Source organism: Sorex fumeus, unplaced genomic scaffold (genome assembly GCF_029834395.1).
Source record: "Sorex fumeus unplaced genomic scaffold, SorFum_2.1 ptg000098l, whole genome shotgun sequence".
Lineage (NCBI taxonomy): Eukaryota > Metazoa > Chordata > Mammalia > Eulipotyphla > Soricidae > Sorex > Sorex fumeus.
Genome location: NW_026606155.1, coordinates 50341488 through 50369461, shown reverse-complemented (window position 1 = coordinate 50369461; position 27974 = coordinate 50341488). Strand labels below are relative to the sequence as shown.

Sequence of the window (27974 nt, the reverse complement as noted above, 5' to 3'; positions counted from 1 at the left end):
CATATACATACACACACACACACACACACACACACACACACACAAAAAAAAAAAACCAGCAAGGTTTTCTTCAAATGTACACAAAAGAATATAAAACTACTTTATACCAGTATTAGGAGGGGGGAAAAGTGCACAACTCAATTGGCAAGATCTTTTCTTTTTTTTTTTTCTTAATTCACGTAAAGATCAAACCAAAAACTAACTTGTTTAAAGTACCCAACAGAACTCTGTCTTCATGCCATTTCAAGTTAAAAACAAAGCAATGCAGCTCTTGAGTTTCAAAATATTGAGCATCCTTTCATGCAGTACAAGGTTCATCACCACAGTATTTTCACAAGTCTGTACTTGTCAAAGGGCAGTTAAACCAAAATTGCAGCGACAGTAAATCATGCCAGCTGAATCCAGCCATGTGTCTGAGATAGGGTCATATTTTTGCACAGTATTCAGATAGGAAGACCCTGAGTGACCACCAACTACATAAAGGTAGTTATCAACTACTGCAGCACCAACTCCTAGGAAAGATGGTAAGAAGGGAGAAGGTTACTCATAAAACAGAACTCTACAAAAAAAAAATAATTCATATTTTAATGTTTTCCTAAACACATTTCAACATTCAACTGCTAACTGAACAAGTTATAAGTACTATATGCTCACTGGAAAAATAGCACTTACTACAAGAAAGTCCAAGTCTTCCTTTACCTTTCTTCCACACAGGAAAACACTATTGAGAATATAATTTATATCCTTCCATATGCTTTCATCTCAACTTATGTTTATATATAGTTTTAAAAATCACTAATAATTATTAAGCTTTTAAATATACTTAAGTACTTGAAATATGTACTTAACTATAACTTATGCTTTAAAAATTCTATTTTATATATTATACACAGCTCTAAAAATCTATGCCAACTTTTCATTGTTCTTTTCTTCTCAGTGGTACCTTAGAAAGTATAAGTAACAAAATAATTCATTCTGTTTTGCTTTAATTTCTTTTACATGTTTATATTTTAGGCTTTCCTTTAATCAAATCGCTTCAATTTCTTCTACATGTTTATATTTTAGACTTTCCTTTAATCATAACTGCAGAGAATAATCTGAAAGCATTTCTAATTTAAGCATGAGTAATTTAAAGTTGTTCCTCAAATAATGTGATTTGAGTTTGGGTTCAGAGAACAATTTCTTCTTTCCTTAAAGACACACTTACTTTTCTCTATGAGCACTGAAACTCAACTTTTTTTGGGGGGGAGGGCCACAACCGGCAGTGATTAGGGGCTATTCTTGGCTCTGTGCTCAGGAATCACTCCTGGCAGTGTGCACAATTCAAACTTTTTGATCAAGTCTGATTCTCTTATAGTGAAGAGGATATCTAGAAGTGAACACAGTCTGCTAATGTACAACAAAAATCAGAACCTGGTGGGGTGGAGATAAGGTGCTTATCTGACATATAGCTGACCCTAGATTGATCACCACCACCCCATTTGGTCTCCAAACCTAGGAGTAGGCTCTTAGCATGGCCAGGTGTTGTCCCGAAACAACAACAGAACAATCCAAATATCATGTGTAGATGTGTCTAATATATAAGAAAATGACATTTGTTATATGAACAACATGAATTTCTATAAGATACACTATTATAAACATTTCTGTTTTTTAAAAATATAGTTTAGATGAAAATTTATAGCTGTAATATACTAAAATGCTCTCCAAGTTTAGAGAATGATGAGATATACATTGGCTTTAGATAACCCACAAATAAATAAATAAATAAAAACAAAAAAACCTCCCCTCGACTTTGTTTTGTTTACACAAACTCTTCTTAAATTCATTTATTTAACTATTTATTTATTTATTGCTTTTTGAGTCACAACTGGTGATGCAGAGGGGTTACTCCTGGCTCTGCACTCAGAAATTACTCCTGGCGATGCTCAGGGGACCATATGGGATGCTGGGAATTGAACCTGGGTTAGCTGCATGCAAGGCAAACACCCTATCCACTGGACAAGCAATATTTTATCCCAAGAAACAACTCCAAGAACTATCACCTTAAAAATATTGCTCAATATTAGAAATAAAATAATTAGAAATAATAATTACCTGTTCTAGGTTCTTTCATTGGTTTACATACTGTCCACTGATTTTGATGAGGGTCATATCTTTCAATGCTTGACAAATGAGACACACCATTATGTCCACCCACCACAAATATAAAGCCTAACATGACACCAACACCAAAGTGAATCCTTTTATCTTCCATAGATGCAACCATCTCCCAGGAGTTCTTACTTGGATCGTAACGCTCCACACTGTAAATATTCACAAAAGAATTAATTAACTCAAATGTCCTTTGTGTCACTTTTTGTACTAAAGCAGACCTAAATCCCACCAGAGTTGGATTTAGGTCTGCAAGGAAGGGAACCCAGGAAGGCAAGTACTCTACCACCAAACTACACTTCCAGCTAAACAATTCCCCAAAGTTCCAATATAAAATATGGAAAGAGTAGTTTGTCCAAATATTTGTATTTTGCTGTTTAATTACTTCAAGAATAAATACTCACCTTGTAAAATGGGTACGATTTCCAGATGCTATTCCATTAAATTATAAAACCAATAATATAGGGCTGGAGCAATAGCACAGCAGTAGGGCGTTTGCCTTGCGAGCAGCTAGCCCGGCTGAGCCGGGTTCAATTCCTCCGCCCCTCTCAGAGAGCCTGGCAAGCTACCGAGAGTATCTCGCTGGTACAACAAAGCCTGGCAAGCTATCCGTGATGTATATGATATGCCAAACACAGTAACAACAAGTCTCACAATGTTACTGGGCCCGTTTGAGCAAATTGATGAACAACGGGAGGACAGTGCTACAGTGCATAGTCAAAAAACCTGAGTTCAAGTATAAATGATGTATGCCAAGATCTGAATGAACCCTAGTCCTAAGTTTACTCGGTATAATTCTTGATAAATCATTACCTCTAATCTGAAAAAGTGGGGATAATTCAACGTCAAAGAATTTATGAAAGAATAAGAGCATGTAAAGAACTTTGAAAATCACAAGCTAAATATAAGTATTTTCTAGATATACTAAGTGTCTTTTCCCTAGCTGAAAAAAAGAACAATTGGGCTAGAGAGAGGGAGGGTGCTCTCCTTGCACAAGTTCAATACCCTGCATCCCATATGGTTTCCAGAGCATCACCAGGAGTAATACCTAAATGCAGAACCTTACTTTCTGAGCATCACTGGGCATGGCCAAAATTCAGCGCCCCCCATCCCCCCCACACACTGGGCAAAAAACCCCAAACAAGCAACAACAACAACAAAAAAACAGGGTAGAGGGGTCAGTGAGATAGTACAGTAGTACAGAGGGTAGGGCGCTTGCCTTGCTTGCAGTACACCCAAGTTCCATCCTAGACACCCCAAACGGTTCCCTGAACACTGCCAGGAGTAATCCTTGAGCTGAGTATAGTAAGGAATAAAGAATAAAGTACTACTGCCAGGTGTGGCCTCCAAACAACAACCACCAAAAACCCAGGGCAAATAAAGAACAATGGGCAGAATCTGTAACCCTCCCCCGCCCCCTGAATTCATGGTGATTTATTACAGAGATTACACTGCCTATTTTACAACAATCTGGCTAGTCATAGTGATCTCAGTGATTTAGGAGAATTTAGGGATTTAAGTCAAGTCTGCATTTCAGAGAAACCTTGGCATTTCCAAGCTGCATTATGAAAAAACAAATCAAATCAGAATTTCCAAAACAAGCTTCCCTCTAGGGAAAAAAAAGAAAAAAAAAGACTTCCCAGAAAATCCCAAAAGACCTAAAGTCTATGCTTTGCACTGAAGGAGCAAAAGGAAAGCTCGCTGAGTTTGCTGTGTTTTTAACTCAAATGCTCAAAAGGAGTCCTAATCTTTAGAATAGAGACTAGACTTGACTAAAGTGTAACTGTCACTGAAAGGGCCTTAGAATTTATGAGAGCAAAATCAATGGACAAAAAAATTTGGTAAAGTGTAGCAAGAACTTAAACTTCAACAGTATTTGTCAAGATTAAATTTTATTTTATTTCTTCTAGAAAGTGGCATACCTAGCTGTGCTCAGGGCTTACTCTTGGCTCTCTGCTCTGGGATCACTTCTATTGGGGGTCAGGAAATCATATGGGTGACAGGGATTGGACCCAGGTTGGTTGTGTGTAAGGCAAGCAACCTACTCACTGTACTATTTCTCTGGATCCTCAAAATTGAAATTATAAATTTTGTAATTTATAATTATACATTTTAGACAACAGCATAAAAATCATGCCTTGGCCCCAAATACCATACCTCTCCTTTGATCAAAGTAACAAGCAAAAGGGGGAATACTTTAACTTACTCAGAAATAAAAATATATAGGTGAAATGCTGATGGACGAGTATCAATTAACAAGTTACAATATACTATCATTAAAATGCTCATCATCAATATCATACATACTATTATTATAATTAAATTCTTTGTAATATCAATTTTTAACAAAGGCTCAAATTTAAGACTAATTTTCCAAAATAGCTTTTATTCTTGTAAATATTTATTTATTTTTGCCTTTTGGGTCACACCCAGCGATGAACAGAGCTTACTCCTGGCTCTGCACTCAGGAATTACTCCTGGCTGTGCTCGGGGGACCATATGGGATGCTGAGAATTGAACCTGGGTCAGCCATGTGCAAGGCAAATGCCCTACCCACTGTGCTGTCGCTCCAGCCCCACCCTTGTAAATATTTAAAAAAAAATTTTTTTTTTGCGTCACACCCGGCGATGCACAGGGGTTACTCCTGGCCCATGCACTCAGAAATTACTCCTGGCGGTGCTCGGGGGACCATATGGGATGCTGGGAATCGAACTCGGGTCGTCCGCGTGCAAGGCAAACGCCCTACCTGCTGTGCTATTGCTCCAGTCTCTACCCTTGTAAATATTTTTCATTTATTTAGAGAATACTGAAAAACTCACATTCCAGAGCAATTCATATACAAAATGCTGTATTTGATTTTCTAGAATAAGAACCCAAAAAGGAATAGTAAGATTTAAGTTTACAATACATTAAAATATTGCATAAGCATACAGGAATTACATCTTTCACTTAATTCTATTAAGTAATGCAACAAGTGATGATTTACACACAGTTACACTCACATATATGCATACCACCAAAATTTAAAGTTCTCTAATTTTGTCTTCTTTTCAAATTTATGTATTTTAAGATATAGTTAATCCGCATTGAAAGAATGAATATAAAATTTAGTATGAGGGATTTGATTCTTCTAATGTGAGTTTTGTATTAAATTCCCAAGTACACATACCAATTACATTCTTGAAGAATTTATGAAGCACTGTATTTCCTGGTACCCATCAATACTACTTTAAAAACTAAAAAAAGAATTCACCCATATAGAAATAGTTTAAAACTCATTAATAATATTTTAAAAAAATAATAAACATATATGAATAAGGGTAATACCTGTTCATGTGGGCAGGACCATACCCACCAATGGCATAAATCATTCCATCCAATACAGCTGCAGCAAAACAACTTCTTGTTGTAGACATTGGTGCCAAAGGTATCCATTTTCTTTTTTTGGGAACATATTTCTCTATAGACTGTAAATACGTCTGTCCATCATAACCACCTAAAGCATAAAGTTCTCCTGCAAGCACGACTACTCCAAGGGTACTTCGGCTCTCATGCATTCTCTCAAGGGAAGTCCAAGTGTTTGTATCAGGATTCCAGCATTCTACTGAATTTTCATGTTTTCTGATAGTGAAGCCTGGACGTACATTAGTTTCTATACCCCCTATAACATAAACTTTCTGGTCTAAAACACATATTCCAAATTCATAACGAGGAATGTTTAGAGGTGCCAACCCAATCCAGGAGTCATTCTGGGGGAAGTACATCTCCACACTAAAAAATAAAAGGAAAACAAAGGGTCTATAAATAAATAAGCAAATTGAAACCACAATAAGACATGATATGCTTTCTAGCTTCACAAATTTTTACACATCAGATAGTAACAACTATTATATGAATGAGAAAGGAATGTACCCTCTGTTGGTAGAGTATAAACTGGTACAAATTACTCTGGAGGGACAGAGGAGAGAGTATAGAGGGTAGGGTACTTTCCTTGCATACGGTTGACCAGGGTTCAATCCCTGGCATCACATATGATCTCCCAAGGCTACCGGGAGTAATCCCTGAGCACACAGTCAGGAGTAAGTCCCGAGCCCCAACAGGTGTTGCCTCAAAACACAACAAAAAAAAATAAGTGAATGTAAGGGTATGTGGATTCAGATGTCTTAATGGTAAGAACACAAAGTGCAAAATCTTGCAAGGAAGAGAAAGAGTAAATTGATGAGGTAAGATAAAGGGGTCCTGGGAGTGCTAAGAGTCCCTAACTGAGTCCACTGAAGAAGGCTGTGTATGTCTCTAGCTATATTCCACTGCTCAGTTAACAGTCACTGAATAGATAACTAAATTTAACTAGTAAAATTAAGAGAAAAAATAATTTTGCTAAAGCTAAGAACTAATCTTTCTCTTCCATATTTTATCTACCATAGATCCTAAAGATTGAATAGGTTTTTTTCTTTGTTCCTAATAGTCATTTTCCCAATTTTTTATCTCACCTCCTTCAAAAACTTCCAGCAATTTCAAGCACTTGCTATTATTAGGCTGTATCACTTGATACCCTTTCCTAATTGCCATCATCTGCTGTTCCTTTAGTAATCTTATTAAATGAAATTTATGAAGCCTTCCATCCTAAGTTCTGCCTGCTACCCTTGTATTAAATATTAATGTTTCCCAGTGATTAACTATTTCATTTTGTGCATGATTCAGTGGACAAGAAGGGGCATATGCAAATTAGTCAAGAAGTCTGAAAATATCTTCATGGTTTTTAAATTTATATCTCTAAATATTACTACTTGCTGTGTACCTAACATCTTACTCCTTGAGAGGATAATTTTTAAATTTCCAGCCCTGTTCTTCTGGAGCTTTGCAATCAGGACATAAAATAGGCACTTCAAAGACCAAATGTCCGAAACTAAACACAAATTCCCACCATAAAACAGCTCTTTCTTCTATATTCTCTCTTTCATAAGTCTCATTCATTGTTTTATTACTCATTGTCTATTCAACCAAATCTTATCAGTTTGATCTCATAAAACATTTATTAAAAAAATTCTTTTAATTGAATCATTGAATTATAAAGTTATTGAGTTTGAGTTTCAGACTTACAACATTCCAACACCAATCCCTTTACCAGTATCTTCTTCCCTCCACCAATGTTCCCAGTTCCCTTATTATCCACCCTCCAGACTACCTCTATCAGACACCTTATGACAGTTCTTAGATTAATGCCCCATTTTCCAATTTTACTACTTGTAACTGAACTCAGGGCTTCATGATTTCTTCCCTACATATATATATATATTTTTTTGCTTTTTGGGTCACACCCAGCAATGCACAGGGGACCATATGGGATGCTGGGAATTGAACCCGGGTTGGCCGCGTGCAAAGCAAACGCCCTACGTGCTGTGCTATTGCTCCAGCCCTTGCCTATGCTTTTTAAATAATCTTTTAAAAATTACTTTGATTCTAACCCTGGCTCCCACAATATTTCTCCACGATGCAGTCAACCTCATACACAAATCTCATCATCTTGCTACCCCTTTAAAATATTTTTTCAATATATATGCCAAAAATCTTCTCTTCAGAATGCACCCAATTCCTTCTTTGATGTAGTCCACTTGAATACTGTCAACCATTTTCTGGCTTAAATGTTATAGTGAAAGAAACAACTTTTAGTTTCTTACATACTTCCATTATACCATTGTCTATACACATTTCCTACAGCCTTCCCATCTTTCTTTACTAGTTTCTTGCTTAAGCATCAGCATTTAATTTTCTGCACAGCAAAAACCCTACCCGCTGCGCTATCGCTCCAGTCCAGCATTTAATTTTAGACATCAATTTTTTTACAGTAACTTCCCTAAATCCCTCAATGCAATAATTCTTTCTTTCCCTTATTCTTTTATGGAAAATCTCCACCACTGCATTAAAACCATATAACTAGTAGTCATTTAAATGTCTTCATTAAATTATTACTTTGCTCAAGCTCATTTTCTAGAACAAAGTCTCTGACACATAAGAGCTTAATATTTTTGTATATAAATCAGTTGTATCACTGTCCCGTTGTTCATCAATTTGCTCGAGCAGGCCCAGTAACGTCTCCATTGTGACACTTGTTACTGTGTTTGGCATATCGAATACCTCGCGGGTAGCTTGCCAGGCTTTGCCAGCGGGCGAGATACTTTTGGTAGCTTGCCGGGCTCTCTGAGAAGGGCGGAGAAATTGAACCAGGGTCAGCCCAGTCGGCCGCATGCAAGGCAGACGCCCTACCTGCTGTGCTATCGCCCCAGCCCCCAAATTAGTTGTATAAGTATAAAATTATAAAAGAATTATTTTAGTAAGAATTAAGGTGAGGAGCAGAAAGGTGGTACAGGGGTTGCAAGGCTTGTATGTTGCTAACCTGGTGCAATCGCCAGCATAATATGGTCCCCTGAGCATTGTCAATGCAACCTTGGAGGCCCCGAGCACTGTCAAGGTAGCTGGGGTATCCTTGGCACCACAAGGCCCAAGCATCACTATATCCTCAAGCACTCACACTGAATTGCTGGCCTGATGAATCAAGAATTCCCAGGAAGAGACCGTATCTTCTGAGGGCCACTGGGAGACCTCTTACCTCCCAAAAAGTATTAAACTGAACTCAGGTGTTTCCAGAGATAAAATATATGGCAAAATATGGTTTTAAGTAAATGAAATTTAAAAATTGTTTTCAGGAAGATTTCAGAGAAGCCTGTGTTTGCTCCTGAAGATATTTTTCTGTCCCTCACACCTAAGTTTCTTTTCATAAAACCCTTTGCCTCACTAAAAAAATGTTTTCAGAACCATGCAAATGGTTCAAGGACTGGAGTATGTGCTTATATGGGGAAATTTTGGGTTTGATCCTTACCACAGTCCTTTAGCAACACTGGTTGTGGCTCCCTCCCTCCCAAATAATAATTTTTTAAAATAGTTTTTTGTTTTTCTCTTTTTGTGGTATTGGAGTACAAACCCTTGGTATCACAATATTGTTTCCATGATACTAAAGCTAGAGGCATCTTTAAGGATGAAATGTCAAGAACAACATGAGTAGAAGCAATGATTAAACAAATGGGACAACATTAAACTAAGAAGCTTCTACACCTCAAAGGAAACAATGACCAGAACACAAAGACAGCCCATAGAATGGGAGAAATTATGTGTCCACCACTCATTGAGCAAATCGATGAACAACAGGAGGACCGTGACCGTGATAAAGTACCAGTAGAACTCTACAAGGAAAAAAAAATTCAGCGCTATCAAAATATGGGGAGAAAAGATGAACAGAAACTTCTTCAAAAAAGAAATTACAGGGGCTGGAGTGATAGTATAGTGGGTAGTGCATTTGCCTTGTACACGACTGACCTGGGTTCGATTCCCAGAATCCCATATGGTCCCCTGAGCACCACCAGGAATACCTCCTGAGTACAGAGCCAGGAGAAACCCCTGAGCATTGCCAGTGTGACCCAAAAAGAAAACGAAAGAAAGAAAGAAAGAAAGAAAGAAAGAAAGAAAGAAAGAAAGGGAGAAAGAAAGAAATTACAAATGGCCAAAAAGCTTATGAAAAAATGTTCTATATAACTAATCATCAGAGAAATGAAATCAAAACAGCAATGATATGTCACAACACCACAGAGACTGCAATTCATCAAAAAGAACAACAACGAGCAGTGTTGGTGAGGATATGGGGTCAGAACGACCTGCATTCATTGCTGGTGGGGATGTTGACTGATCCAACCTTTTTGGAAGACAATATGGACATTCCTCAAAAAACCAGAACTTAAGCTTCCATATGACTCAGCAACTGTACTCCAAAGGCCCAAAAGCAATGCAGGAAAGACATTTGCACTACATCATTGCAGCACTATATATAATAGCTGAAATATGGGAACAACCCAAATGTCCATGAATAGGTGACTGAATAAAGAGACTATAGTACATATACACAATGGATATTTTCTCAGCTGTAAGAAAAGATAAAGGTAAAAGGTAAAGGTAAAGGCCCTCCCGTTGATCATTGATTTGCTCGAGCGGGCCCAGTAACGTCTCCATTAGAGACTTTGTTGTTACTGTGTTTGGCATATCGAATACGTCACGGGTAGCTTGCCAGGCTCTGCCGTTCGGGCGAGATACTCTCGGTAGCTTGCCAGGCTCTCCGAGAGGGGCGGAGGAATTGAACTTGGGTCGGCCATGTTGGCCGCATGTAAGGCGAATGCCCTACCGCTGTGCCATCGATAAAATCATGCAATTTGTGGGGCTGGAGTAATAGCACAGCAGGTAGGGTGTTTGCCTTGCATGCATCCGACCCAAGTTCGATCCCCAGCATCCCATATGGTCCCCTGAGCACCATCAGGGGTAATTCCTGAGTGCAGAGCCAGGAGTAACCCCTGTGCATCGCCAAAAATCCAAAAAAAAAAAAAAATCATGCAATTTGCTGCAACATGGATGGATCTGGAGAGCACCATGGTGAGAGGAGAGGAACACACTCAGAATGATCTCTCTCATATGTGGGATATAAAGAAACTTCATAGGGGCATATCAAATTCCCAATGGCAATAAAAAACAAGAGCAGAACTGGTTTCAGTAGGAAGGGGTGGGAGTACTAAGTTAGAGAAGGGAACACTAGGGCAATGGGGAAGGGGAAAAATGCTTGCCACATAGGCAGGCAGAAGGATACTGGGGGCACTGGTGGAGGAACTGGGATTGGAACAATATATACTTGAAATTCAATTATAAATCTTTGTAACTTTGTGCTATCGGAGCGATAGCACAGCAGTAGGGCGTTTGCCTTACAAGTGGCCAACATGGCCAATCCCCATTCGATTCCTCCGTTCCTCTCGGAGAGCCCGGCAAGCTACCGAGCGTATCTCGCCCGCACGGCAGAGCCTGGCAAGCTACCCGTGACCTATTCAATATGCCAAACACAGTAACAGCAGTCTCATAATGGAGATGTTACTGGGCCCGCTTGAGCAAATTGATGAACAACGGGAGGACCGTGACAGTAACTTTGTTTTCAGAGAGGGAGGGAGGGATGGAGGGAGAGAGGAAGGATAAACCAACCCCAGGGCATCAAATATACAAGTTCTATTTCTAAGCAATACCCCCAGCCTGAAATTTTTGTTTTGTTTTGTTTGTGGACCACACTCAGCAGACCTCAAGGCTGACTCCTGGGGCTCTGCACTCTGTGGTAACTCCCGGCAGGGCTCACTGGGAGACTGATGGGGTTCTGGGGATTGAACGTAGATTGGTTGCTCATAAGACAAGCATGTTCCCACTGTACTATCCTTCTAGCTCTTGAAAATTTGCTTTATAATATAAAACTTTTTCTTATGAAATACTACTGGATCTAACAATATTGAATAACTGTTATTATTTTTCAGTAAGTAAAGGCCCTCCCGTTGATCATTGATTTGCTCGAGCGGGCCCAGTAACGTCTCCATTGAAGATTTTGTTGTTACTGTGTCTGGCATATCGAATACGTCACGGGGAGCTTGCCTAATACTGAGATCAAGAGGCAACTGCTCAAGAACTTTAAAGCAAATTTTATTTAGAATTTTTTGCAGTGAAATTTGACTGATATGATTTACTTTATGCTAACAATGGATGATTTTAAGGAGAAGAATTATTGACCCAAATTGGGACTAACATCACCAAGAGTGGTACCAGGTACCTTGAACAAAAAAAAAAAAAAAGAAAAGAAAAGAAAAGCAAACAACCAAATCATATAGTCACCTTAAGTAATATTCCCAGGTGGCACAACACTAGTTTTAGACCACAATTAAGGTTCATTCTAATTTAAAAAGAAATAGACTATATTTGTTGATGATGATAAAATAGTAGTTTTCTTTGGAAAAGCAGTCTACCAAATTTTTGGAAATGATTCGGAAGGTATTACCAGTAAACACAAAAAGTTTTCAAAAGCAATTCCAGCCAAGGGATAAGCAAATTTAGTTTTGTCTGCAAGATACACCCATATGTACAGAAGTACATTTTAGGGACAAAATGATAGTCAAGCAGGTGGAATTTGCTTCGAATGTGGCAAACCTGGATTTAATCCCTGGCACCTCATATGGTCCTCTGAGCCCACCAGGAATGATCCCTAAGTGCAGAGCTGGGAGTATGCCAGGTGTGGCCCCAACCCATTCCCCCTCTAAAAACAAGTTCATTTCACTACTTAGTTCTCCAAATGAGGACTTTGCAAACCATGACTGTGGGTCAAATTCACCTCACTAGCTACTTCTATGAATAGTTTAACAAGAAACCATTCCATGCTCATTCATTCTTCTTTTGTCACTTTTGTACTATAGGGTACAGGTACTGGAGTAGTTAAAAGAAAGACTAAATGGTCACAAAGTGTAGAATATTTACAATTTGGCTTTTTTTTTCCTTTTTTTCTTTTTGGGTCACACCCGGTGATGCACAGGAGTTACACCTAGTTCATGCACTCAGGAATTACTCTTGGCGGTGCTCGGGGGACCATATGGGATGCTGGGAATTGAACCTAGGTCGGCTGCGTGCAAGGCAAACGCCGTACCCGCTGTGCTATTGCTCCAGCCCCTACAATTTGGCTTTCAACACAACAGCTTTACAACTCTAGTTTCACTACTACCATCATTAAAAAATACTTAAAGAAAACAAATTTTACATAAACTTCAGTTTTTGCATCAGTATTTTAATATTTCTTTTTTAATGATTCTTAACCAAATTAAAACCAATTCTTGTCTCCAAGCATCCTTTGTCCAAGGTACTTAGCTCTCCTCTGAACAAGTTCTCAACCAGCAATAAGAAAGTTTAAAGATGTAAATGGCTAAAGAAAAGCCAAAACAAACAACCAAAACCAAACATAAAACAGAAGAAAAGTAACTAGGATGAGTAAAGGTATAAGTGTTCTGGGAGGGAGAGGTCATGCTAAGAATTGAGAATAAAAATGTTGGCAGGGATAAGAGATAGTACAGTGGGCAGTGTATTTGCCTTGCACATGGCCAACCCAGGTTCAATCCCCAGTACTCCACAGGGTCAGGTAATCTGAAGCCCCAAGAATCCTGATCCCTAGGCCCAGAGCCAGAAGTAATGCCCTGAGCATCACTGATATGACCAAAAATACAAAGTACTTTAGTATTGCAGAAAATGGATGACTGCATCATTGAAAACACTATGTAAAACAGTAATGTAGAATTAAGGAAGATGGTACCATTAAGGAAGTAATGCAGAATTAAAAAAGGGGAAAAAACAAAAAATTTTTAAAAAAGCAAATAGTTGAATTATTATTATTTTTTTTGACACCTGGCAGCAGTGCTCAGGGTTAACTTCTGTTGGTACACAGGGGATCATATGGGCTGCTAAGGACCAAACCCGGGTTGGCTCTGTGCAAGGCAAGTGCCTTACCTGTATATTATTTCCCCTCAAATTATTTTTAACATATAGAAAATTAGTTTAAGAGTATAAAATCTATTAGCAACAATTCTTTAAAAAAAGCTGTTACCTATCCAAACAGGCGAATAGTCCAGATTTTCCTCCAACTGCACAAAGAACTTTGGGAGCACAGCGAGGGCGTGTGACCAAGACTGTCTGATGAGAGAGTCTATGTTCAGGCATAAAGTGGTACTTTAGAGCTTCATTCAAAAGATGTTTACAAGTGCGATCATCACGAATAAGATGATTTGCTTCATAAAGTCTAGTGAGAAACTTAACACTCAGGAGTGGTAATCGCACGCTGTTAAGTAGCTGTGATAAGTATTTCTGGCGTTCTTGTACATCATATTTGATCCAAGACTCAAGTGCATAAAAAACAGTCTCTTCAGTAGCTACATTCAAACAGTCATTGGAGACAATTTCATCCAAATCAGCATGTGAAAGCTCAAAAAACTCTTCAGTCTGGCAAACAGCTTCAAAATTCTGACATATGTATTTAGTGGCTGCCAAATAAAGATCATGACAGCCATAAGTCTCTGCAAAACGAGAAATTCCAATACAATTACCAGGATCAAGCTGGCTTTCAAGAAAAGAACAACATTCTTTCAGGACAAGTTTTATCTGGAGTAGGTTTGCTGCTGGAAGGAGAGATTCAACTGTATCCTGTGAAATAAAAACAGTCCCGGTGTAGGCATACTCGACAATGGCCTGGAGAGCAGCTTCATCAATGCACTGAAACTCAACTTCACTGTTCTCTTTTTCAGAAAGGTTTCCAGTGAACATAGCTTTGAAATATGGGCTGATGCTGGCAAGTACCACTTTGTGAGCATGGATTTTAACATCACCTACTCGAAGAATGATGTCACAGAGTTCATGATGTTGACGAAGAAGATTCAAGCCCTGAAGAAGTTGTTCAGAATGTAAGTGGGTTATATTAGCAAGCATGTAGGTGGGGGATGTGTGTTCCACCTATAGAAAGACAAAAAATATAAGAACCGTTACTTCAAAATAATATTATTTCTATGAGTACCTTAAAAATAGCATAAATCAATATTGTTGCTTATTTGCCCTTTTATTTTTTTTGATTACTATATATACTAGACAGAGGTGTTAAAGAATTACAAGGGATATTGGCAATCATATAATTTCCCCCCTTTATTTCAGCTATTAGAGAAGAGGCTGAAATATTATGTGGTATGCTCCCCAAATCACAAAGTCTCTTGAAAATTGTCTTTTGGATGTGAACCTTGCCAATTCTTTTATTTTTTCCTTTAAAGTCAACTCTGACCTATCACTGAACCCAAATGAAAATACGTAGTGTGTGTGTGTGTGTGTGTGTGCACGCGCGTGTGTGTTGGGGGTGAGGGGGAAGGGATGGAATACTTTTGCTAAAAAGAAAATATCATTTTGAAACACCATCACAGCAATTCAGCTATTTTTCTCAATAATTAAACCTATGTCTACCAATATAACCAACCGATAATTTCACTGGAAAATTTTTATGTTACTTTATACATGCTTTTCCAAAGAGTATTTTGGAATTATTTTGGTGTTGTTATTATTGTCAATTAGTATTGTCAACTAAGTAAACAAGAAACTAACATAAAATCTGATGCTCTATAGCAAAGACAACAGACTTACTGTCTAGACCAGCATTCTCAATGGGGGAGGGGTATTCCAAGGAGTCACAGGTGGAAATCCATGGGATAGTGAATGCAGGGGATCAAACCAAGTCAGTTGTGTGCAAGGCAATCCTTAACCACTATAGTATTGCTCCAGCTCCAGTTTAAAAAAATCTTTTCCCACTTTTGTAACCCTTTCTCTAGCTCCAAAAAGAGTTTTTCACAATCCCCACTTTCAGTTGTTACTCCACTCCACATGGGGCCTCCATGTAGTTTATTAAGTTTGGAACTAAGAGTGGGAGGGACAGTACAGAGGTTAAAGTGCTTACCTCGAATGCAGCCAGCGTTGGTTCAATTCCTGGCATCACATGGTGCCATACATAACCCCCCCACCCCCCACCCCAAACCTCTGGGTATAGCTTAAAAAATACCCTCCCCATTCCCAAAATAAGCTAGGGTCTTGGGGCTGAAGTGATAATACAGGAGAAAAGGTTCAATCCTCGTTACTCCATATGATATCCTGAGTCCTACCAGGAATAATTCCTGAATGCAGAGACAGAATAACCCTTGAATATTGTGCGGTATGCCACTGCCCCATCCCCCACCCCAACCTTCTGGTTACCAAAAAAAGAAAAAAAAATACCCCTAGTCTCTAGACCATATCTCCTTAAGATAGGGTACCAGATATTATAGAAATCAAGCTATGTGCCTTGAATGTGACCAACCCCAATTCAATCCCCAGTACCACCAACGGTAACCCCCAACACAAGTACCCAGGCATAGTGCAAATACCACCACCCTCCAAAATAAAAATCACTAAAAATTTTTGTGTAGAGGTATTGGAGCAATATTACAGAAGGTAGGCATCTGCTTTGATTAGTTCAATCCCTGGCAACACACATGGATACATGGTACCTGAGCTCTGCCAGGAGTGATTCCTGAGATCAGAGTGAGAAATAAGTCCTGAGGAGGGGAGGAAGGAGAGAGAGAAATTGGGTGGGGGGTATAAAGAAAGAGAAAGAAAGGAAGAGAAAGATCAAGGGAGGAAGGGAGGGAAGGAAGAAGAGAAGGAGGAGGGGATGGATGGAGGGATGGAGGGAGGAAGGGAGGGAGAGAAGGAGGGAGAGAGGGAGGGAGGGAGATAGGAAGGAAGGAAGGAAGGAAGGAATGAAAGAAGGAAGGAAAAGAAAGAGGGAGAGAGGTATAGAGGGAGGGAGGGAAGGAAAAACATGAAAGAAAAGACATACAACACCTGGAGAAAACTTAGAAGTGAAAGAAACCAGTCTGAAAAGGCTATATATTGCATGATTCGAAACACAAGCTACTCTGGAAAAGACAAAGTCATGGAAACAATAAAAAGACTGATTGTTGCCATGGATTAGGGTCAGAGGGAAGGGTGGAATAAACAAAGCATAGAGAAAATTTTGGTGGGGAGGGAGTTGTTGGGAGGCAGTGCTAAGGGCTTACTCTTGGCTCTGTCATCAGGGAACCATAAGGGGTGCCGGGAATCGAGTGGGGTCAGGCATGTTGCAAGGCAAGCACCTTACCTGCTTTACTGTCTCTCCAGCTCCTGTCCTTTTCTTGTGTCTTCTCCCAGAGATGGTAAAGTCCATGACTGATTGGCTGGAATTTAGGATATTCACCGACCCTTTATTTCTAGTAGGTCCAAGAGAAAAATTATTTTTTTAATAAATTCTGTTTCTCACTCAATGAATGGGAATAATTTCTATCCCTAGGATCCTTATTGGGGCTAGAACGAGATCATATCAATAAAGATCTTACCTTTTCTTTTTGTTGTTGTTGTTGGTTCTGTTTTGGGGTCACCAACCCATGGAGCTCAGGGCTTACTCCTGGCTTTGTGTTCGGGGGGATCATATGTGGAACCAGGGATGGAACACAGGTTGGCAATGTGCAAGGCAAATACCCTAACTGCTGACATATAGCACTGGCCCTGAAATATAAATTTTATTTCCTAGCTCCACCTAATTAAAAAACCTAGAAACTATTAATGACCAATCCATTAGTAAAGAGTACTTCTAGCACCTACAGATGGTCCTTAGCACTGTTTATTCTTTAAGGAACAGAACTTTTAGGACAAACATCTTGTTCGAGGCATGAGACAAAATATTTCAGGATTAAGTTTGAAATTTTTACTTACTGGGTAACAAGAAATCATCAATAACCGGGGTTATAAAGACCTGAGGAACCATATAAGATATGCATTCACGATTCAAAGATGGAGCAAAGAGGTCATTAATAATTATGGAACTGATTAAACAAATTGGGCTTATTTAGATACATGAGTTCACAGTGGTAATAAAGATGTTATCTAAAACAAGCTCTAACTGATCACTTAAAGGAGGATGCTAATAAACCAACTCATTCCTCGAAACGTAGAAGCAAAAACTTAAGTAGCTATCGTGCCTTTTATATACTTACTATAGCACACTGTTACCAAATATGTCACATACTGCATACCAACCATACAGTCTAGGTACACAGCAGGCTACACCATCTAGGTTTGTGTAATTCGATCCTATGATGTCCATATAATGATGGAATCACCTCAGGAAGCATTTCTCAAAACATATCTCTCGTAATTAAATGACCATGACTACAGATAAAAGGAAACTTCTCTCCATAAAAGTATTTCAATAAATAACAAACAAAAAAACAAAAAAGTATTTCGATTAACTTAAAAAAAGGAAATAATAAAATACCACTATTTTTCAATCTTATTGAACTAATGAGTATAAGCAATAATTATAAATGGCTGTAAACATTTCACAAAGAAAAATAACCAGACATTTTTCTGATAGAAAAACAGTTCACCCCTTGTTAAGCATTATTAAGGAGTATTATTAAGGGTCCCTTCCCACCAAAGCAAAATAGAACATGTAGTCAACAGTCTACATTCAATTATTAGCTTACAAGAAATATGGAGAATTTTACAAAGCAACTTTATACCAAAAGAGTACAATCCGCCAAAACATACTTGAGACATTTTAATATCATTTATATATATATATCACATTTTATATATATCACTTCAACAAATGAACTGAAACAAATAAAAGAGAATAAACCTACAAAATAAAAAACATAGCAACCAACACAACCCCTGAAATATGCACACAGGCAACATATACATGTACATACATACACACACACATATACATTGTTTGGGAGACTACTGGAAATTTATATGTAGTGGAATTATTGATTATACTAGCTGATAATTATTTTTTTTACCAACAGTGAGGTTGTAGTTATATTTTTAAAGAGTTATCTTTTACAAACACATGCTGAAGTATTTGTAGATGATCATACTGTGATGTCAGAGATTTACTTTAAATGAATATGTAATAAGGGAGTTGAAAGAGATGTACCTAATGCTGTGAGCTGATAAGTGCTGAAGCTAAGTAACGAATACTTGGGGATTCAACATACGGCTCTGCTTTTGTTAAGTCTTTGAAACTTTGCGTTGAAAAAACGTATGTGGCACAAAATTTGGTATAAGCCTTACTGATAACCTGAAGATCGGAAAGTTTAAATTAGAACTGACAAAATCTTACAGTAAGAAGATAACAAAGGGAGCAGAATTTTTCTTTAAATTGGAACGGTCTCTACACTAAAAATAGTATAATGCTGGGCCAGAGGAATAGTACAGTGGGGAAGTCTCTTGCCTTGCACATTGCTGACCGGGGTTCCATCCCTAGTACCGAACATCCCCAATTCCTTCCAGGAGTGATTGTTGAGCACAAAAATATTACAGTGCTGAACAGTGTATATCTGCTAAAATATATTTACTGAACCACTGGAAATTGTTGTGACTTTTGACAAGATTAAATTATTCTTTTGGGGCCTGAGAAATTGTACAGCAGAAAGGGCGTTTGCTTTGCATGTTGCTGACCCGGGTTCAATCCCTGGCATCCCAGATGGTCCGCCAGCACCACCAGGAGTAATTCCTGAGTGCAGATTGAGGAGTAACCCCTGAGCATTGCTGGGTGTGATCCTCCCCCAAATAAATTATTCTTTTGTTTTGGGGGCACACCCTGTGATGCTCAAAAGTTGCTTTTGCACTCTTTACAATAGCCAGAAACTGGAAGAAACCTGAAAAATAATAATTTTTTTTAAAAAATAAAATCCTTCCAAGAGAAAAAAAAAAGAGTTGCTTTTGACTCTGTATTCAGAATTAGTCCTGTTTGTGCTCAGGGATGCTAGAGATAGAACCCAAGATGGTTGTGAGCAAGGAAAGCACCATAAACGCCGTACTATCATTCCCCTCAAGGGCTAAATTATTCTAAGATGGCAACTAAAATACTTTTATTTGATTGATATAGGGTGACAGTTAATATTTAAATGTATTAATTTCTTTACTTCTCAGAGCAATACCATGGGATTGGCATTGTTACTATTTTCCGGTTTTATAGTTCAAGAAATCAGAAGCAAAGAGACAGTGCTACAGTGATAGTGCTACAGTGCTGTTGCTAGAGTTCTTTTTATTTTTTCCTTTTTGGGTCACACCCGGCGATGATCAGGGGTTACTCCTGGCTCTGCACTCAGGAATCACTCCTGGCGGTGCTCAGGGGACCATGTGGGATGCTAGTAATTGAACCCAGGTCGGCCGCATGCAAGGCAAACGCCCTACCCACTATGCAATCGCTCCAGCCCCTGTGGCTAGAGTTCTTAAATATGATGTTCTATTGCCTCACTTATAAACTCATAATTTCTTAGTATTGTTAAAATCTTAACCAAAACAAGAAACTAAAAAGGTACAGAGCAGAAATGTCAAAAGAGATGATGTATGCATTCACATACATACATGTATGCTATGCAGGCTGGATATAACAGTACATCAAAGACCTAAACGAGATCTATGGAATAATTACTACCTAATTAAAGAAGCAGGTTTTTCTTCTCTAACATGCTGGCCAGAAATCTTAATACCATAAATTAATGCTTAGAAATACTCTAAAATTCAAGTAACTGTAGGTAGTCAGTAAGAATAAATGGGATCCATTCGAAAAGCTTTTAAAGGTTCTAATATTGCACTTCACTTCAAATAACATTATTGTAACATAAATATTCATCATATAAAGCACTTTAGCACTGTTCTATTGTTCATGGATTTGCTTGAGCTGGCAACAGTAACGTCTCCATTGTGAGACTTGTTGTTACTGTTTTTGGCATATTGAATAAGCCATGGGGAGCTTGCCGGGCTCTGCCATGCGGGCGGGATGCTCTTGGTAGTTTGCCAGGCTCTCCAAGAGGGGCGGAGGAATCGAACCTGGGTTGGCCGAGTGCAAGGCAAACGCCCTACCCGGTGTGATATGGCTCTAGCCCCATGTAAAGATATTAGATAAAACCTCAAACTTTTCATAGTCTAGAGCAGCTTCACAAAGGTATGTTCTAAAACTAAGCTAATAAAGGTCAAGCTGTGAGTTTAGTTACTTAATTGACACGTGAGTTACAAAACAGTGGCTGAAATCAGCTGGGAGGCAATTATCTGCAAGAAAATAAATGGTGACTAGAAATGAGAATTGTTTATTTTTAAAAGTTTAAAGATGCTTTTCTGTAAAATGTGATTTAAAATTAAGATATTTAATTGCATCAGCTCTTAATTTTCCCCCCCCCACAGTTTCAACTTCCCTTACAGAAGTCTTCAATTAATGATGTGTAATTTTATCAGTGATTTTATTTTAATTTACTTATAATTTTATGGAATAAATTGATATATCTTCCTTCCCCCACCCCCAGTCCCCAAGATTGACTTTCATCATATCTGGGGAAACAAAAGTGTAATTAGAAGCATGTAAAAATATGAAACATGATTATCATAAATTCAGAAATAAATAAGTAATTTGGAAAACAAGTTCTCAAAGCCATTACTACACGCAGGAAAGGTGATTACATAAACTACATAATTAAACCATCCTCTGAAAACTAGTTGCAACTGATGTGAAATACTGTTAATTTATATGTTAGCACTTTAAAAGAGACAAAATGATTTAAAACTATTATTGTTTTATTTACATTCTTGCAGTGCCAAGGACTGAACACAATACATCAGCTAAACCAGTATACCAGGTGTGTGAGTCATATTCGAATCTGTGGCTCCTAACGGTATAGTTTTGAGTCAGGATGGAAAAGCACAATGGCACGCGCCTGAGAAATGGTACAGCAGATAATGCACTTGCCTTGTAACCAGCCAATCTGGATTCAATCCCCAGCACCCCATATGACCCCTGCAGCCCCGCCAGAAGTGATTCTTGAGTGCAGAGCCAAGAGCAACCACTGCACATTGCTAGATGTGACCCCCAAACAAAACCAAAACTCAAAAAAAGCAAGAACACAATGACTTTGGAATGTAAAACAAAGCCATGAAAATCTACCACTAAAAAACTTGTTTAATCCTGATATATTTTAAAAAGCTCACGTTCACACTTAAATGCTGTTACTCAAACAAAAACTGATTCAGAACAGAAACCGAAAGAAGATTTAACTAAATAATGAAACTGTATTAAAAATATATGAATGGAATGGCCGAGATTAGTACCAGGAATTTTGCTCCATGGCTTGGAGACCAGCTACACATGCTAGGGGAAAAGGCAGCTCAGATAGAGAAGGGAGCACCAAATAAAGGGTGTTGGGAGGATCCTCCCGGGATGGGAGAAGCATGCTGAAAGTAGACTATAGACCAAACATGATTGCCACTCAGTACCTCTTTTGCAAACCACAACACCCAAAAGGAGAGAGAGAACAAAAGGGTATGCCCTGCTACAGAGGCGGGGGGTGGGGGGGGGTTGGGTGGAGGGGGTGGCGGTAAGGGGGATGGGGGATGGGAGGGATACTGGGATTCGTGGTGATGGGAAATGGGCACTGGTGGAGGGATGGGTATTTGATCATTGTATAATTGAAACCCAAGCACAAAAATTTGTAAGTCTACAACTGTACCTCATGGTGTCTCACTAATAATATATATGTATATATACATATATATATGAATGGCTAAGCATGGAAAAAATGTAATTTTATCCTCTAACATCAAACGTCAAATCTCTCTGTCACTTTTTTTTTTTTTTTTTTTTGCTTTTTGGGTCACACCCAGAGATGCTCAGGGGTTACTACTGGCTCTGCACTCAGGAATCACTCCTGGAGATGCTTGGGGGACCATATGGGATGCCGGGGATCAAACCCAGGTCAGCCACATGAAAAGCAAACGCTCTACCCACTGTACTATCTCTCTGGCCCCCATCAAATCTCTTTTTAACCAATGTTATTTCCACGGATCTAAGCAGCTAAACCAGTAGAATTTCACTCCTTCCTCTGCTCATTACTCTACAGTGAAAATATCTATAAAGTGTACTAGAGTTCTAATGCAAATGATACAACCTTAAAAATTATGAGGACTTAATGAGTTAATCACTTAAGTACATAGCAGAGTATGTTCTATAGCAAACACATAATTGGAGTAATTTTACAATTAACCCTTTAATATTAGACTTTTTATTTACACGGTATTTCTTCATACTATATCAAATTAAAATACTATACTGTGCAATACTTCCTAGCTTAGAGAATTCACATTGCTTTCCAATATTCCCAGAAGTCTGTAAAATTTCAGTAAGAAAAAAATGGTAAAACCATTATGGTTCAATCAACCAATTAATACTTTTATTACTGATCACCAATATAAAGATGTTTTGGGGCAGGGAAAAGGCTTAATGGACTAGAGTGCACACTCTACATGCAGGAGCTCTAGGTTTGATCCTGGGCACTGTCAAGTCGTCTGAGCACAGCTGGGAGCAACCCCAGAGCATTCCCAGGTAAGGCCCAAAATAAAATAATATATATATATATTTTTTAAGGAAAATTATTTATTTATTTATTTATTTATTTATTTTAAGAGCAACTGCTTTTACCTTAAATTCAACTCAAAAAAGGGGCTGGACACTGGCCGAGCAAGTGAAAACAGAGATAGATAAATGGGACTATCTTAAACTAAGAAGCTTCTGCACCTCCAAAGAAACAGTGACCAAAATACAAAGACAGTCTACAGAATGGGAAAGGATATTCGCCGAATACACATCTGACAAGGGGTTGATATCCAGGATATACAAAATACTGGTTAAACTCCACAAGAAGAAAACATCCAACCCCATCCAAAAATGGGGCAATGAAATGAACAGAAACTTTCTCAAAGAAGAAATCCGAATGGCAAAAAAGCACATGAGAAAATGCTCTACATCATTAATCAGCAGGGAGATGCAGATCAAAACCACAATGAGATACCATCTCACACCTCAGAGACTGGCCCACATTCAAAAGAACAAAAGCAACCGGTGCTGGCGTGGATGTGGCGAGAAAGGGACACTCCTTCACTACTGGTGGGAATGTCGACTGGTTCAGCCCTTCTGGAAAACAGTATGGACGATTCTCAAAAAATTAGAAATTGAGCTCCCATTTGACCCAGCAATACCACTCCTGGGAATATATCCCAGAGAGGCAAAAATGTATAGTCGAAGTGACATCTGCACTTGTTTGTTCATTGCAGCACTCTTTACAATAGCCAGAAACTGGAAGAAACCTGAATGCCCAAGAACAGATGACTGGTTAAAGAAACTTTGGTACATGTACACAATGGAGTACTATGTAGCTGTTAGAAAAGATGAAGTCATGAAATTTACATACAAGTGGTACAACATGGAAAGTATCATGCTAAGCGAAATGAGTCAGAAAGAGAGGGATAGACATAGAAAGATTGCATTCATCTGGGGGATATAAAGTAACAAAATATGAGATTAATACCCAAGAATAGCTGAGATCAGCACCAGGAGGATTACTCCATAGCTTAGAGGCCAGTTGGGCATTCTAGAGGAAAGGGCAGCTCAGATAGAGAAGGGAACACCAAATAAAGGGTGTTTGGAGGACCCTCCCAGGAGGGGAGATGGATGTCGAAAGTGGACTATGGACTGAACATGTTTGCCACTCAATGCCTCTTTTGCAGACCACAACACCCAAAAGGAGAGAGAGAACACAGGGGATTGCCCTGCCATAGAGGCAGGGGGGGATGGGGGGATGGGGGTGGGGGGGATATTATCCATGGTGGTGGAAAATGGGCACTGGTGGAGGGATGGGTATCTGATCATTGTATAATCAAACCCAAGCACAAAAAATTGTAAATCTACAACTGTACCTCATGGTGTTTCACTAATAAAAAAAATTAACAAAAAAAAGGGGGGGGGCTGGAGTGATAGCACAATTGGTAGGCATTTTGCCTTGCCTGGGGGGGGGGTTCATTCCCCAGCATCCCATATGGTCCCCAAAGCACCGCCAGGGTACAGTCAGGAGTAACTCCTGAGCATCACTAGGTATGGCCCCTAAATAAGCAAAAAAAGATATCTATTACAAACACTAACTCAAATCCCAAAACTTAAAATAAATTTGTTAATTTTAATATACCCTTAGCCAACTTCTTGATAACCAACTTTCAGAGCTGTTCAAGTAATCGATTTAACATTTTATTCTATAATTCTCAGATTTCATGAGAAATCTGAGGATCAGAACTTAGAGCAGCATGATTTGTATACAAAAAGGCACTGTGCTTAATCCTTGGCACCACATAAAGACTTCTCAATATTCATTTTTTAGAATTTCCTCAATTTTTGAAATATAAGAATACTTTCATAAGTTGTTTTGTAATGGAAATAAGCAATTCGCTTATTACATGGATGAGGTGTAAATTCCACAAACTTAATGAAATTTTTAAATGTTGTTTTTAAATAAAAATAAATAACCTATATTAGACGGATGAGGTACAAATCCCACAAACGAGGTATTATACTAATAAGGTACTATATTTACATATACTTCAGTACAATATAGTGAACTATAGTTCAAAGCAAATGAAGATTCATGTTGCTTTAAGTACACAAGTCCCTTGAAACATATTCTCTATAGAGAGGGTAATTCTTAAGTTTCTACCATACTCTGATGATGAAATATCGTTCAAGACTTTCCAAGTTCTTTTCTTTAATTTCATGATTACTACACAATCTCTACTTATTAACTTGGACTTCCCAACTTCTTGGATACGAAAAAGAAGTGCACTGGATTTTCAATCTGAAAATTCTGATCACTATTATTCCAACATAAACAGGAATTCTAATGTGTAAATTCTAATATGTACAACATTCTGTAGTGTTAATTAGCCTCCTGAAATTTGAGCATATGAATAAAAGAATAAGAGTTTCTATGTAAGATCTAGATATTGTTTTCATTAACTGCTATAATTATCATTCTTTTCACATAGGCTGAAATTTAAAAACTTTTTTTTTTAAAGTTTGGAGAGGCCAAAGATGTAGCTCAGGGGTACAGCTCTTGCCATGCATGTGTGATGACCTCGATTCCACACCCAGCACTGGGGTGGAAAAAAGTATTATTTGGCCCACTGATATATGCCAGCCAAACTGAATTCCAGGAAATGCTTGTCAACAATCATATGACCAAAATCAAAGTTAACAATGTATAACCCAATTATTTAAAAACATGAGGATGTGCACCAGAGAGAAGAGATGGCACAGGGGTTTTTGCTTTGTACAGGGAAGACCTGGGCTGACTCCCTGCTATCTATCTTATGGTCTCCGGCCACCCTCCAGCTCCTGGGTGGGAAAGCTCTCCCCAGCAGCGCAGGGTGTGGCCCAAATCTCTGGAAGCAAAAACCAACCGGTATGGTTGCCTACATCCCCAAGACTCAAGCACATTTGTGCTATTCCCAAAATAAAAGAAACCTAGGATATTCAAACTGTGCTCTCCCTCTGCCTCCTGACTTCTTGGGCCACACTAGGTGGAGCTGGGTGGGGGTTGGGTGGGCTAGCCTAGTTTGGGGCTCAGGGGTCCCCTCTAGCGGCGCATTGGGGAAAATCACTGGGCGGTAAAAGGGCTCTAACTAGGCGGCGGAAGGGCTCTATCTAGGCGGTGAAAGGCCCCTGACAAGGAGCTCCAGCTCTTAGCGATCATGCTCTCTCTCCTCTCTCCATTCTCCTCTCTTCTGTTTCTCTTCACCCTTCTCCTTCTTTTCTCCCTCCCTCTCCCTTCTCCCTCCCTTTCCCTTCTCTCCCCTCCCCCCCATCCTTCAAGTTGTGATTTTAAGACAACATCCAACAATTATTTCTGAATCTACATCATCAAACATTATTGATAACTGGTCTGTCACATGTGACTCAACCAAGACTGGAAACTATTCTAAAAAGACATTTCAGGTACTGAAGGGCAGAGTCGGAACCCTTGTATTTGAAGTGCATAAAGTGGGGATCTAAGTAATACCTCGGCTTTTCTCACTGGCTCATTCAAAACGCACAGAGAATTCCTTAAAAAAAAAAAAAGGAAAGAAAAAGAAAAACAGGGGCTGCAGAAATAGTACAAGGGATCAGAGCGCAAGCCTCGAGCATGGCCAACCCGGATTCGATCCCAGCACGCCAAATTCCCTCCCTCCCGCCCCCCACCTCCCCCAGCACGCCAAAGGGGATCCCTGAGCACAGATCCAAGAGTAAGCTCTCAGCACCACCAAGTGCAGCCGCCAAACAAAACAAAAGTAAAACAAACATCTCTCTCGCCCTCAAGCGAATTCCGTCTCACACCCAGAGAGCTCATCTCTGGGATCTGCCTAAGTCTCAACACCTACAAGAAGATGTTTAGCAAACTCAGCTCGCCTGAAACAAAGAAACGTCTACTTGGAGCCTGAAATCTATCGGGCGGGATTCTCTTAGAACCGCGAGGCCCAAGAACTTCCACCGCTACGGAAAACGACTTGACAAACAATATCCATTTCCAAGACACCGAAGCTGCAGGGCCGCGCGCGAAGACCCTGCAGGGACCCTGCGTTGGGACCGCTGGGGCGCGAGGGGGGCGAGGGGAATGGGTCCCACAGATCTACACTGAGGCTTTGAGAACTCGTAAGCCAGGAGGGGTGAGCTCTTGGGAGCCACACAGCAGTCTTCAGGTTCCGAACGTTTCCAGAAAGAACCGCAAGCGCCGCAGAGAAGGGGAGAGAAGGGCGGGGGTGGGGGTGGGGTGGACCCAAACCAAACCCACCATTCCAAAACCAAGAATTCCTCCAGGGCTAGAGAACGGAACTGACAAATGACGGGGGTTGGACGGACGAAGGAAATGCCCCCCAAACAGAAGGAAAGGCCCCCAAAACAGAATTCTGAAGGTTAAAAAAAATTATATTATTATGATTATGATTATTAAAGAAAGAACGAGAACTAAAGTGCTGGGTCACGATCTCCCGTCCGGGTCCGCGGACAGCCAAAAGGAAAGAATCGCATTGACTCCGGGTGGTAGAACGCGACGCGATTGATTCGAACGGGAACGAGCCCTGCAAGAGAAGATGTCGCCTCTCTTTCTCTCTCTGCCTCGCCTTCGTTCCTTTCACTGGAGGGAGCACCGGCGGCACTGGGGCAAAACTGTGCCAGAGCACAAACGGCGGCGGACGACGGCCCAAGAAAAATACCTGAGTCCCAGGAATCGCGCCAGCAGCCACAGAATGAAGGGCGGTGGACAACGGGAGCCCAGGCAGAATCCTCGCTCGCTCACAGGCAAACCCCAGCTCTTACGGGTGGGGCGGAGAACTTCCGCCCTGAGCCCTATGTGCGTCACTTCCGCCGAACGCCTTAGCCCCACCTTCTTCGCGTCCGCGCTTCCCTCACACGTTCGCGACGTTCGCGACGTTCTGGCTCCCCTTTCTGGGGCCTCCGAACTATTCTTAGCCCCTGA

At 39.6% G+C, this 27974-nt stretch overlaps 1 protein-coding gene across 2 annotated transcripts; it reads right to left on the bottom strand.

The window, feature by feature from the left end:
- Positions 1–23: 23 nt before the first annotated feature.
- KLHL28 (kelch like family member 28) lies at positions 24–27845 on the bottom strand. Of its 2 annotated transcripts, none has more exons than XM_056133822.1 (6): positions 27712–27845; positions 16742–16842; positions 13643–14541; positions 5482–5925; positions 2098–2306; positions 24–512 (listed from the first exon to the last, which is right to left on the bottom strand). In XM_056133822.1, exons 2-6 carry the CDS (start codon positions 16805–16807, stop codon positions 349–351), a joined length of 1782 nt encoding a protein of 593 aa, XP_055989797.1. In that variant the 5' UTR covers positions 16808–16842; positions 27712–27845; the 3' UTR covers positions 24–348. The 2 variants fall into 2 exon arrangements, with proteins under 2 accessions (XP_055989797.1, XP_055989796.1); XM_056133821.1 differs by having other exon boundaries at positions 16742–16850; positions 27712–27801.
- Positions 27846–27974: the final 129 nt, after the last annotated feature.

What these genes read in the sequence shown, in the direction of transcription:
- KLHL28 (XM_056133822.1), bottom strand. Translation starts at nt 16,807, where the DNA reads ATGGACTTTACCATCTCTGGGAGAAGACACAAGAAAAGGACAGGAGCT. An exon ending in CTGGAGAGACAGTAAAGCAG is followed by an intron (nt 14,542 to 16,741) that starts GTAAGGTGCTTG and finishes GTCTTTCTATAG; the next exon opens with GTGGAACACACATCCCCCAC. An exon ending in AATGAAAGAACCTAGAACAG is followed by an intron (nt 513 to 2,097) that starts GTAATTATTATT and finishes CATCTTTCCTAG; the next exon opens with GAGTTGGTGCTGCAGTAGTT.